The 13,609-nt window shown below is 47.9% G+C and overlaps 1 protein-coding gene across 1 annotated transcript in view; it reads left to right on the top strand.

Moving 5' to 3' along the window:
• The window catches only part of CTNNA1 (catenin alpha 1), a 90,463-nt gene that overhangs the window by 66,647 nt on the left and 10,207 nt on the right, over positions 1-13,609 (top strand). The window contains exons 10-12 of the mRNA XM_065734454.1: positions 6,142-6,298; positions 11,386-11,586; positions 12,606-12,757. Of these exons, the coding sequence (XP_065590526.1) occupies positions 6,142-6,298; positions 11,386-11,586; positions 12,606-12,757 (510 nt within the window). The remainder of the gene's footprint in view (positions 1-6,141; positions 6,299-11,385; positions 11,587-12,605; positions 12,758-13,609) is intronic.

Here is a 13,609-nt window from a genome sequence, read left to right as displayed (position 1 = left end):
AGCATGGCTCCTGAAAGGAAAGAGCATTGCTGCAGCCTCGTGATGTGACAGCCTGCTGCCACTTGCAGATGCTTTTACCAGCCATTTGTTGACTTACTCATTCTTTAAAGCCTTTAAAGTTCATCTGTGGACTTCAAGCCAAACTGTAGTCAGGATTTTAGAAACCAATTACGGAACAGAACTTCGTAGGGTGGGTGCTTGCTTCTGCCCATGCGTGCTTGGAACCCATCGCCCTGAGACCGACCGTCCCAGGGAGCAGCCTGCAGGAGCAGGGCAGGTCTGCAGCCGCAGGAGCTGTTCTCCCACCCACGAGTGGCAGGGCTCACTCTGAGCAGCGCTGGTTGCCTTTCAGAGGCGACAGTCAGCGTCTGCACCCGTCCTTTCCCCCCTCATCCATGCCTGCTGTAGCACAGCCAGCATTTAGCATAGCTCACCCACCCTGTGCAGTCAATGAGTGTCACTGATTAAACAGGCTTCAGATGAGTCTTGGATTAAATTACATCTTTTATAAAAATAAATTGGCTCTTCTTGTATTAATGTCTTCTTTTAATGACTGCTGTTCCACATCCATACATTCCAATTTTCAAATGCTTGAAAAGCAATTTGCTGCTTATAGATTTCTGATGAGGCAGATGGTTACGTATGCTGATCATACCTACTGCCACACAAACAAAATGCACAAGTGCAAGGAGTCCCGTGCAGGGGTTCAGGCTGCATGGAAACTGCTGTGTAAAACTTACTGTTTAAGTCACAGTTCTGTGTCATGAGGGCTCACTGTGAAGAGCCAGCACAGGACAGGAGGGGCCATCAGAGGAGCCATGTCAGAAATGTGAGCAGCTTCTGGTTCGCTGGATCCACATAAAAAGAATCTGTGGTAGGAGTAGGATTCAGTTCTGGGCTGAGAGGTACGTGGGTTAGGCAAGGACTGTGTGCTTTCATCACAGGCACAGTGTAGGCTATGAAATGCAGTAGCAGAACAGCTTCCAGAAATGCCACTGTCCCCTGAAACCCCCAAAGATTCATTGCTTCATGTGAGTGAAACACTGTACAGAGCTGCACAAACGGGCACCGAAACATATGGCTCCAAAACTGTTGCACTTTCTGCACTGGTTGGCGTTGTCATGTGAGCCCTCAGCTACAAAAATGGTTCTCTTATGTGAGGAAGTTGATAGGATAATTATCCATATACAGCATATAAATAGAAAACCACTTCGATGGCAGCATAAGCTGCTGGGAAAGGCTGCTCCAGGAAAAATCTGTGTCAGTGGTCATGGCACTGTAACAACAGGAGAAAATGTCCTCAGCAGAGACACCTGAAGCAACTCCAAAAAAGGCAAGGAGAGTGGTGTAAGTGCCTTTAATATACTGGAGCAGAGAACTGGAAGTCACAAGTCAACTTCTCCTCTGGTGCATCAGCCTCCGTCCACTTACTGGTCACTGCCATTACAGCTGGAGATCGTGCAAAGCAGTGTCTGCGTGTTTTGCTCCCAGGCATTTCAGCTCATCAGTCTCTGCAGAGTGCTTTTTGCTGTATTGAAGTACGTAGAGGGCTGGCACACAGGCATGTGAATGCGAACCTGGGGCTGGATGTAAGTGGAAGTGACTTAAATGTCCTGCTTGTGAACTGTGCTGCTGCTTGTAGCAAAGTGGAATTGGGAGCAGAGGAGGAGACATGAAGATGGAGATGAGATAATTTTGGGATCTAGGATATGGCAAATGAAGTTAGGAGCAGGTTCTTACGAACTGCCAGTAAGCAGGCTATATTTTCTTTAATGCAGAAAAACACAGGTGTGAAAATCCACCTAAGCCAGGAGTATCCTGCCGGGCTCAGATGGCGGGGCAGCTTGGGAGGCTCAGGACAGGAATCCTTTTTGGTGACCGTATGGGAGCTGTGAGCTGAGAACTGCACTCCTGCTCTCATTGTGCCTCCCATCCAGCCCTGGGGGTCAGGGCAGCAGCAGAAGGCATGGCAGCACCGCATGGCCTCCATCTGTGGGGTGGCAGCAGGAAAACAGAGCAAGTGAGGGATGGCTGCTTCCCCTCAGCCTTGCACCTAAATCACTTATATTGGGATCTCTTACCCTTTATTTCAAAACTAGACAAAACACACACACACACACAAATAAAAACAACATAAAAACAACCAAAATCAGGTGTTAACCCAGAATATTTGGGCTGTAAAGAACAGGTGTTTAGTGGGGATGGGAGAGGTGTGTGGTGAGGCCCAGCAGCATCCTGAAGCCAATGGCAGAGGAAACAGGGCAAAATTAAACCAGCTGCAGAAGGAGCAGTGTGCTGCAAAAAGCAAAAGGTCCTTATGGAAAAGATAAGGCAAAAATAACATAAAATCAGTGCTTGCAGCCACTGACTGAAGGAGTTACATAGCTTATGGGTGCTGTGTGTGCTGAGATGATACTAAGGCACAGTAGGTAAGAATTGCAAAGCAAATCAAACGAGTAGTTTTCTTCTCCCCTGTGAACTGTCCTCCTTCAGCCATGCCAGCCAAGTGTTCAGAATGGCTCTTGGTAGGAAAAACAAACGTGCAGGAGCTTTCTCCTAGTTCCTACATCAGTCTTCCAGATGCGGGGTCAGGAAGATTTAAAGTCTTCAATCTTTTATTTTCAATAGGGAAAGAAAGAGAAACAAACAGCTAGAAAGCAGATTGTCCCCACGAGGGTGTGAGATGCAGATTGAGACATCAGTTGCAAGGCTTTTGGGTCACTAGCCTCCTGTGTCAGGGCAGGGCTGCCAAGGCCTGGCTGCAGCTGAGGGATGGAGCTCCAGGAGCTCTGGAAGCGCAGTGCTGAGTGCTGGGCTGACTCGAACGCTGCAATTGCTGTGTGAAACAAAGCATCGATAAAAATAGTGTGTTTTCTTGCCATGCTTCATTTCCTTCTGGATAGTCTCAAATGTCCCTGTTTGATTCTTTTCTTTGTACAACTTCAGTGAGTCATTGTGATCACAGTGCTCTGGCAGAATGTTGCGAAGCTCTGAAATACAGAATATTTCCCTGCACTGCCAAGTGTTTTACAAGGAATCTGCTACATTTCAGGTAGCCTTGCCATATTCTTCCTATTTTTGGACTATACGTGTCCTTCCTACAAGTTATTTGTATAGTGAATGATTTCATGCAGTTCAGTGCCCAGTGTTCCATGTTTCCTTGGAGGAATAATTGTGTACCTCAGTCAGTCCTTCCACCCTTGCTCCCCAGAACGGTCAGTTTAGATTGAAGGAATTGCAGTGTCCACTACCTGCAACATACACAGACACAGAAGATCCCTGTTTCTGTCCTCATGTCAAATCTATCCAAGCACCTGCTAGAATACCTGTCAGTCGCTCTGTACTGGATACAGGCATCGTGTAAGAGTGTATTTACCTGAAAAGTTGTTTTTTTAGGGTTATATCAGTAATCCCTGGGATATCACCCCAGCCACACGATGGCCAGAATAATTTGTCAGTGTAAATCTTAAGCTTTGCATGTTTGACAGAGTGAAGGGTCTGATCCCCCTAGCTAAAACTGGGTGTTGTGACCATTGCGCAGATGGAGATCCAGATGCTGAATGTGTACAAGTGAATTCATGGCTGTGAGACAGAATACGTGCTATGAAACAGGACTCTGGGGCTGCATCAGCTCTCTTGAATTTCCTTTTGAGCACATGTGCAGGCGTGCACACCTTAACAGTTCCGTGTACTGAGCTGTAGTTTTGGCTTCGGCTCTGCAGAGCGACTCAGCAGCCTTTGATTTCCCCACCTCTACATCATCTACATCTCTAGCACTGCTGGCTGCTTTCTAAGCACAAGTCAGGTCCGTCTGTAAGGGAGATCTTACCTCTAGTTTTGCTTGGTAGATTTATTAAGACGCTTTTGGGGTGACTGTTCCTTTCTGATAGTGTAACTACAAAATGAGGATCCAATTCCAGTTGGGTTGGTGGCCTGCTTGAAAGACAGTGGTGCAGCTTGTGCCACCTGCATCTGGATTTGGTGGCAGTGCCTTGTTTGAGCTCCTTGAGTTCTTGCTGAGCCCTCTGTCTCTGACAGGTCCTCAGTTAGATATGAAGGGCTGCTTAATGTGGGCTTTTGGGGTTAGGCGTGTGCTGCTGACAAAGATTAATGGTTCAGCCAGCTGCTGCTGTCCAGACAGACATCACACAGGCACACAGGCCATATGCTTCATCGGCAGTAGTGCTGACCTGTCTCAGTGCTTTAAGTATGTTTTCATACCTGGTGTTGGCTAGGAGGGGCAAGGAGAAAACATCCCGAGCCCTGCTACTGCTGTCTTTTGTCTCTGTAGTGGTGGTTGCTGGCAGGATTTAAAACTCAGAGCAGATTTCTGGAGCATTGCCTGCTGTCCCCTTTTTGTTTGTATAGTGCTCATTGTTTGCATTTGTCTTCATCAAACTTTAGATATCTGGCTTGTCACTGATGGATGGATAATGGGTTACAGAAACGAGATCGGGGCAGGAAATGGCGTTGACCAGACTTATAAACCAAGGCACCATGACCAGAGAACAGGCTTCTCTTTCTAAAACCTCTGTTTCTGACTGATTTAAAAGTTGTGAGCTTAATTTTCATGCATGTTGCAAGGCTTTTTTCACAGCTTCCAGGACTGGAGAACTGCAGTCCCGTGGACAGATGGAAGCGCTCAGAGCAGCCTGCACCCCACGGCTCCCCAAAGGGGCTCCTGCTCCTGCAGCACAGGGAGCACAAATCCCAGGCTTTACTGTGGGGCAGGGGAAGCAGCAGAGGGCTCACACGTTGCTCAGGAAGGCCAGTGTTGTCATTGCCAGGACCCAGAGGTGTGTTTCAGCCCAGCAGCACTTCTGACCGGGCCGCAGTTGGAGCCGGGTTGTTTCTCACGTTTGGCACTTGCTGCAGAGGCCGTGAAGCTCACTTGGAGATGTGACCAAAGCTCCCGGCCTCCGTCTCCAGCTGCAGCGTGGCAGCCTGCGGAGCAGGACAGCTTGGCTCAGGCACTGTTTGTTCCTGGCATCCCTTGGGTGAATCAGCCTCCTTCTCCTGATTCACTCGATGCCATGATGATATCTTTAACATCATCACCGTTTCCACGTTTAGTGAGTTATATCTTCTTTTAAATGCTCTCAAATGAAGCAGGTAGGAAATGTTGATTTTGTAAAAGCAGGAACATCTGGCACTTACATGTTTTGTTCAACAATTTTGTGAAATTAATGCAGTCCTAAAGTAGAGAAGAAAAATTACACATTGAACTTACGAGTTAATTAGCTTTAACGCTCCAGCTTGAAAACAAGATTAGGATTGTCATGTTGGTCTGACTGGAGGTTTTCCCGTGCCTGGCATGTCTCCAGGTCATTTTGCTAACGCATAGAGGAGCCAGAACGGATGCTGGAAGAGGAGCAGGTTTTGAGGCTGCTTCCTTCCCACACCTGGAGGGGCTTTTGTTGACATTTAACTGACCAGGTAGTTGGCGCAGCATCAGTTTGTTACCCAGCAGTGTGTGTAACACTTCTGTTTAGCAGAACTGTAGGATTAGGAGGAATTACAGTACAACAGAGGGCTTGAAGAAAACATGTAGGGGTGTTTGGGAGGAGCAGCAGGGAAGCACTGAATACCCTCTCCTCCTGTTTCCTGCCTAATCCAGCTCTTCCAGAGCCTAACAGACGACTTGAGCTATTGTAACAGTTACCACGAGGAGCAGACTAGAATTTGAAGGACAAGAAGATAAATAGAAAATACATCTTACATTCTTTATTTGCATATTGTTCCTCCTTCAAACCGTCAACTTAATCCTTTTGGACCTTTTTCTCAGGTTCTGGTGAGTAGCTTAGGAAATGCAGCCTCCAGTGGACTAACACCATCCTGTCTGAATATTTACCAGCATAATGTGTGCTCAGAAACCTGCTGCACCTTTTTAGCATGAGCTGTTAGAGAGAGGTGCAGCTGGCTGGTGTGAATGTCTGCCATGTGTCCTTGAGCATAATAACTGACCGTAGTAAATGTGGGAGCACATATGAGTTGGGTGTGAAAGCATCAGAATAAACACTTCTGTGTTTAAACATCAAGTTCCTGAAAACTTCTTAAGCTTGCTTTGTTTACTGCTGAGTTCATTGGATAAACATACAGAACCTACTGGTTTAGTTTTAAAAATCCAGAGGTGTTTTGCAGGTCATCAACGCTGCCCTGGCCCTGGCTGCGAAGCCACAAAGCAAGCTGGCTCAGGAGAACATGGAGCTCTTCAAAGAGCAGTGGGAGAAGCAGGTCCGCGTGCTGACCGATGCCGTCGACGACATCACGTCCATCGATGACTTCCTGGCTGTGTCAGGTAATGTGGGGATCGGAGAAGCAGTCTCCTCACTGAGCTTGTTCCTGGGAACTAGTATTTTCCACACATTCTGGAGTCTTCTCTGGTTTTTGGAAGGGGCGGTGTTGGTACTCTGCGCCTGGCAAGCGCTGTCTTCTGCCGAGTGTGGTGTAAAGATAGAGCAGGAGATCTTGGCACAAGGAGAAAAGGTATCTTTCCAAGTGTGAAAACAGTGATAGTTCAGCTAGCAGGTACTCCAGAAACTTGTCATTGCACTTACAGAGCGAGCATGCAGAAATGTATATATTTACATGTCAGCAGACAGAGCAGCTTAAATATAGCGAAAGCCGCTTGGAATCTCTAGCTCTGGAATTGCTAGCTGAGCTTCCCCTGCATTGCCACGGAGCTCCTGGGGACAAACTGCACGGATAACACCAGTGAAACAGGAAATGTGAATGCTCAGGCTGTGAAACAGCAGAGAACAGAATCCCTCCGATCACCTCAGACTCTTCTTACGTCATTAAGAATTAATATCCAGCTATAATCGTACAAGTTAATTAAAACTGTTCATATAGAAAATGTTCTGTGAATATTTTTAATCACGTCAGTTTTACTAATGTTTTTAAGGAGGATCAGATACTTATCACAATACATTAATAATTCCATTTGTCACAGTGCTTGCCAAGATAACCTGTTTTATCAGCATCTGATGATAAAGACCCACTAGTAGCTGCTGTGACCTAGAAATAATAGGGGCATTTTTATTTTCACGTCCTTTAATTCCACTTGAGTCAGAGGACACAGAGCTGTAACACATGAATTGTGGCTGCACTGGCTTTCACAAATTGCCACTACAAACCCAGGGTCTAATTTTCCTGGTGCAAACAGACTGGAGCATCTCCAGTGACCTGGAAAGCCAAGTCATAAAGCAGTATTTCACGGGAGGATGTGTGGGATCGGAAGCACCGAGTGAACGTATCTAGAGAGTGCAGGTGAAGTTGCAGATAACCAAGAGCCATCGGTGTCCTGTGTCCTGTGCCCTGGGTTGTGAATGGAAACGTTCTGTGCAGTGAGTTAGCAGAAGCTTACTCGGCAGTTGGACGTCCTTTTGTCGTTGTCTCTGTGCGTGTTCTCTTGCAGCAGCAGCTGAAATGGCACAGCTGCGAGGAGCCTATTTCTGGGGAAATATATTTAGAGAGAATTGTGTGCTGAAGTTCATGGCTCCATTTGGAGTTTGTCCACGAGTGTACGAAACATTTTAAAGAGAAAAAGCTGTTATTCTCTGAAACTGCGGCCCGCTTAATGCCTCCTGGCTGTGTTTGGCCTACAGGTGGGCCTCACAATGGGTCAGACCAGTGGGACTGAGAGCTCTGCTTCCTTGTGCAGCTCCCTCGGAGAGATGGGTACTTGGAGGGGCAGGCGGTGGTGCTGCCTGCTGTGGAATTGCTCTGGGCCTCGGCAGTAGGCAGTTTCTGTCCTGGGGTGGTGGCAGGCTGACTGCAGGTTGACTTCCCTGCCCTGTGTGCTTGGCAGCCATGGAAATGCCACACTTAGTGACTGCTTCAGCTGCTCGAGTGCCTTCAGCAATCCTTTGTACTTGCTGCGTTACCAACGAGGTGTTCGAAAGATATTAAAGCAATAAATATTGCTTCAAGTATTATTTGTTTGAACTTTGATAAATGCTTTCCATATAAATGCCACTGCTGCAGTTCTCTGCTGAAAGTCAAAGCATGTCTTTGGATAAAGTGATGGGTGTGATTTATGCCACGTTCCCTTTGGGGTTATTGGGATCTGAGTGCTCATTGGGGTTATATGGATTGCTGACTGAGATGTAGGCAAAATAAAGAAGTGTTCTTGTGGTCGGTGTGTGGCCAATATCACATTCCTGCAATGCCCAATACAGCTTATGCTGGAATTGTTATAATTAAGACAAGGCTTGATGAGAGAGACCTTGGTTTGAGATGATAGTGGATAATACAAGAATGAGGACACCTAACTGTGCCGTGTTGCAGGTTGGCTTTACCAAGAGCACAGCATGAGAAAGGCTCTGTTAGGACAATGGTCTGACAGTGGCTAATTGTTAGGGCCCAGGAAATTAGTAACTGGAGACTCCTTAAGAGCAAGGATCCTCCCTAAGCGCTCCCAGCCAGGAGTGGTTTGCAGTCCAGGGAGCTCCAGTAGCACAGGTGATATCTTCTGAACAGTTCTTGGCAGGTTTTTCTCTCTTAAACTTGTGCTGGTTGCTCCTTCAGCCATTATCACCCCCTGACATCTCCAGCGTCTTGTGCAGAATTCACAGCCATAGCTGTGCTCTGTGTGAAGAGCCTCCTTACTTTTGACATGTCACCTCTTTGCTCCAATTGATGCCCCTGGTTGTAGAAGGTGGGAGCAGTTTTCTCACTTCATGCTGTTAGTAAATGTGCACACCTCTGTCCTGTGCCTCCTGGGTCATCTCCCTAACTGCAGTGCCTGTTCCTCATTCCTCATTTCAGAGCTCTTCAGTTGCTCCTGTGATTCACATCCCCTGATCAGTCCTGTCCCTAGCACTCTGCATGCGGTTCCCACTGACTGTTCTTCAGTTGTTGGTAGCACTGTGTAAAAATCAAATCCAGTGTTCTGAAATTGCCTGGGTCTCCCTCAGAGCCCTCTTAAAAATCACTCCGTGTGCTGCCTCCTGTTCTTACTGGTGCTGGTGGAGGTTCGAGCTGGAGATCGCCCATTGTGATGGAGCTGTTTCTCAAGAGCCTGTGGATGAATACTTGTGGTCACACTGATTGTCCTCATTACAAAATGAATGCTGTGCTTTGTATGAACACACAGTGTTCGTTCTGTAGCCTCATCTGCTTGACCTGGTTTCTCCAGTGTCCCTTGTCAAGAGAAGGTCCACCACAGAGGTGGTTTGGAGACCTTTCATGGGAACACAGTAGAAAAGCAGAATTGCATCTATGACTTGAACTGTGGGAACTTGCTTTTATATTTTGGTCCTCCCTTAGCCCCCAGCACCCCGTTACAGACTTCCTAAGGTGTTTGGAAAAGGCATCCTGATGCCTTTGGTGGGGAGCGGGAAGGTGTGCGGTGGTGGCAGCGGACTGAGGATTGACAGTCAGGGGGGTTGAATTCTCTTAGCTTTCACACTTCTTTGTATGTCTTTGTTTGCTCTAAAAAATATTTTCTCTTAGGAAAGCACGGCCTGTCCTCTTACCTTCTCTTACCGTGTTAGCAAACCGCGCCGTTTTTGCCTGTACTCACTTGGGTAGGACAGGACCCCTTTGCTGCTGCCGATGCTCCGTTCTGCGTCACCTCCTGATGCTGTTAGATTTTTCCTCCTGCTCAGCAGCACTAAGGCTGATGTAGGACTGCTCAGTAACGTCCCCAAAGGTAGTGGTGGTGAACCCGTGTGTCAGCATTTCCCTGCCCGGCCACCTCAGCCTCAGCAGATGGCATTTGGCACCAGACAGCCGTGGTCCTGTAGGACAGGAAGAAGTGCGTACGTAGCAGCACAGAGCGGTGTCACATCTGATCTGTCCTCATCCAGCTGGAGAACAGGAGCACAGTGGATGCACCTGGCAGTCCTGTGCTGCCCCACGGAGGATTCCCCCCTCACCTCCTCCTGGGCACTCTGTCTGCAGAAGACACGAAGTGATGGGCAGGCATTTAAGCACTCATCCTCGTTTTGCCCGTGCCTTTCATTAAAGTCCATATCATCCGAAGAGGCTTTTAAATGATCTGTGGCTTACTTTATTCTTTTAGGAACTCAAGCAATAAACATTGTGTTATTTGGCCTGACACTGATGCTTTTCTCTTCGCCTCTGTAACTTGCAGGGCTGTCTGTCTCTTGCTGTAAGTACTGAGCCTGTGCGTGCTCCTTGCCGGGGCTCTCACAGCGTGGCTGCCTGCTCACTGAATTGTCAGATCGCTAACGAACCTGCACTTCCCTCTTGTAGGGCCACATCCTGCCCTCAGCTGAACTTGCTCGAGCCGAATTCCTTCAGAGGTGTTTCACAAGTGCTCTATTTGTCCAGGTTGCTTGCACAAGTCTCACAGTGCTGCATGCAGCTCTTGCTAATTTTATGTGAATTGGGCAGAGCTGTTCCAGGAGCACTCCTTGCAGCCAGATCTTACAGATCCCCTCTGAGCTCCGTGTGCCGCTCATCTGTCCCAGCTCTGACCGCCTGTGCAGGGAATAGAAGCCCCTTGGGTAGCACCAGCTGTCAGTGTCGTGTGATTAAGGCAGTGGGAGGTAACACTGGAAACGATGTAAGGGACAGAGCAGCCGTGCTTCCAGGGAGGTTTCTTACAAAGCAGCACAAGTGTTGGACTGCAGTCTCAGCTCACTGCTGCTGAGAGCAGGGTCTGTGAGTTCGGGGTGGGTGTCTGCCGATGAGCGCTCGAACCTCTCCAGGCATTTTCAGAAATCTCTGAAGGGTTTTTACTCCTTTGGAACCTCTTGAGCTTGATGAACGAAGGAAAACGTCTATTAGAACGTATTTTCTTAAAGCAGATTACAAAAGGAGGTTTTATGGCTTTATTTTCTGCTTTCTTATGAGGCAGCAAGTACTCTGCCTCCGAGCACTTTGGGCATAAATCACTGCATGCGTTACCTGCCTTGCACGTGTGTGGAGGGCCAGCAGTGTGATACCCTGTGGTGGTATGTGTGTGGTTGTAGGAAAACACTGTGCAGGGACATGCACCCAGTGCCCTGCTCCAACACGGCGTTTGTGGGCGAGGCGTGGCCTGGGCCAGGGCTGTGTAATGGCAGCAGGAGTGGCTTGCAGGTATTTGGATCAAGGGCTTTGGCAGCACAGGGCTGGGATATGGGAAGAAACAAGTTTAGGGAAGCTCCAGCTGAACCCAGCTTTTCTGTTGGCAAAACTGAGTACAGAAAGGGGGCAAGAGGGTTGGATGCCTCCAGGTGAGTGGACTTGTTCTTATGACAGCTGGTTTGGCCAGACATCTGTTTGCTGGTTGTGGCAAGCTTAAAAATCAATGCTGTGTAGCATCTAGATGAAGGTTTCTTAGAGCAGGTCACACACTGAGAAATTGTAATGCCGATGTACACGACAGAAAAGAAGATATTACCATCTAAATCCCCCTTCTTTTACCACCAGAGAACCATATTTTAGAAGATGTAAACAAATGTGTCATTGCTCTCCAAGAAAAAGATGTTGATGGTTTAGACCGCACAGCTGGTGCAATTCGAGGACGTGCTGCTCGGGTCATTCATGTTGTCACCTCTGAAATGGATAACTACGAACCTGGAGTCTACACTGAGAAGGTGCTGGAAGCAACGAAGCTGCTGTCCAACACAGGTAAGCCAGTTCCTCCAGGACCCCAGGTTCATGTCACCTACAAGTGGGTGGGCAAACGGATAGCAGCGTGCCCACGAAATCTATTAAAGACTCCATTTACATACTGTAATGAGAATTAGTGGGAGTTATTTGCAGAGCTGTTGCAAAATGAGAAAAGTAATTTTGCTTTGTTGACTGGCTTAAAACTCAGCTGTGCCAAAGGTGTCCCTGGCTGTGCTGGCTGTCAGATGGGCTGAGCGAAATGAAGGTGCCAGGGAATGACAGCCAGACAGCGAGTTGGAGCTCGTGGGCACGCCGGGCATCCTGCAGCGTGGTGCCACGATCTGGAAAGGGTTCTGCTGCACTGCCCTGCACAACGAGGGCTGCATTTTGTATAGCTTGTAAAAGAAACCCTGTAGGTCCTAGTCCCCCACCCCATAGAATAGACGTGGGTGTTGCCTGTGAACTAGCTGGCAGCATCCTTGTAGGGTAACGAATGATTCTGGTCGCTTCAATGAGTGCTATGCCAAGCATTAGTTGCTGTTTTAATTTTAATTACAACTTTGATGCAGAATCATGGGTGGCACTGAGGCACCGAACAGACTGTAAATGGCTCTGTGATGTTCTTCCTGCGGCTGCGCTGAGGCACAGAGGTGCACGCTGCCCTGCTCCCTGCGTGTTCAGCTCCAGCCTGGGGTGTAATGCCCCCCTCGCTGATGTGCCTCTGTCCAGAGGGAATATTAAACAAGTGCTTAATGTTGTATCCCATCGACTGTAACTGCTTCCCCGGGTCTTTTCTCTTTGAGCGCTATGAGGTTGTGATAAACTTTTCACTTGGGGGGGGGGGGGAAGAAGTATCAGCAAAATGAACAGAAAATGCAGAGGACATAGGAGTGAAGCAGCATTACTGCTGTTCATTTGTAACGAATATTTTGAGTTTAAAGGGAACTGTTGCACAGTTCCCAGCAATAGTTCATGACGATGCTCGCGTGCACACACCTATGGTTGGAAACGACGGCTCTTCTGTGCTCTTCATGCAGTTATGCCACGGTTTACTGAGCAAGTAGAAGCTGCTGTGGAAGCACTGAGTTCAGACCCCGCTCAGCCCATGGATGAAAATGAATTCATTGACGCTTCGCGACTGGTGTACGATGGAATAAGAGATATCCGGAAGGCTGTACTGATGATCAGAGTGAGTGTCACTACCTGAGCTGCTGTCTGTCTGCTCGCTTTGCCCCAGTCACTGAGCTAACGCATCCATTTTATTCAGAGCAGACAGCGTAAGATTTTCATTTAGCTCATGTTAACGTTCTCAGTCTTAAAAAGTGCTAATCACTCTGTGGAGTACTTCAGAAGTGCGCGTTGACTCAGATTCATTAAACAGATCTGAGCATCAGTGATAGCCTTGAGTGGGGATGCTAAATACCCTTCACGCATCCTTTATAAAATCATGTTAATGCCTCGTTTATTAATGTGCTAAATCAGTGACCTTTGATTTAACAATTGCGAGTGAATTCCTACTGCAGATGCTTTTTCATGGCTTGAGAGCCTGGAAGTAAAGCCTAACATCTCTTTCTTAAGTAAATTTTGATGCTAGTTAGCTGAAAACGGGTTTGGATGAGCTCAGCCTGTAGTTCTCTCCACGTTTCCATAGCATGCATTCATTAATTGGCCCACCACATTAAAAAGGGGCCGCTTCACAGACCGCTGCGCTGGGGCAGCAGGTGGAGGGGCACAGGAGCTCCTGCAGTTGTTTGGAGGGATGCAGAGCACAGCTGTGGCTGAGGCCTGTGGCAGATCCTATGGAGTGGCAGCGTGGTGAAGATGGGCAGGGGCCAGACCCAGCAAAAAGAAGGGGAGAGGTTTTATTCCCCATTTGCTCTCTCCCTTGTACCCTCTGACTCCAATGCAAATGCCTCGCAGATAAACTCTCTTTGTCTTTCAGAGTGATAACCATTGCAGATGCAGCTCGGTAAACTGACAACGCACAGCCCCAGAACATATGTGATTACAGTAACCATTGCAGTGCTGTCTTCCACGTTTG

This window comes from Cyrtonyx montezumae, unplaced genomic scaffold (assembly GCF_038088225.1).
Source record: "Cyrtonyx montezumae isolate F1298 unplaced genomic scaffold, pur_monq_1.0 scaffold_18, whole genome shotgun sequence".
NCBI lineage: Eukaryota > Metazoa > Chordata > Aves > Galliformes > Odontophoridae > Cyrtonyx > Cyrtonyx montezumae.
Note: the sequence above shows the minus strand (reverse complement) of the source record. Positions and strands in the feature narration are given on the sequence as shown.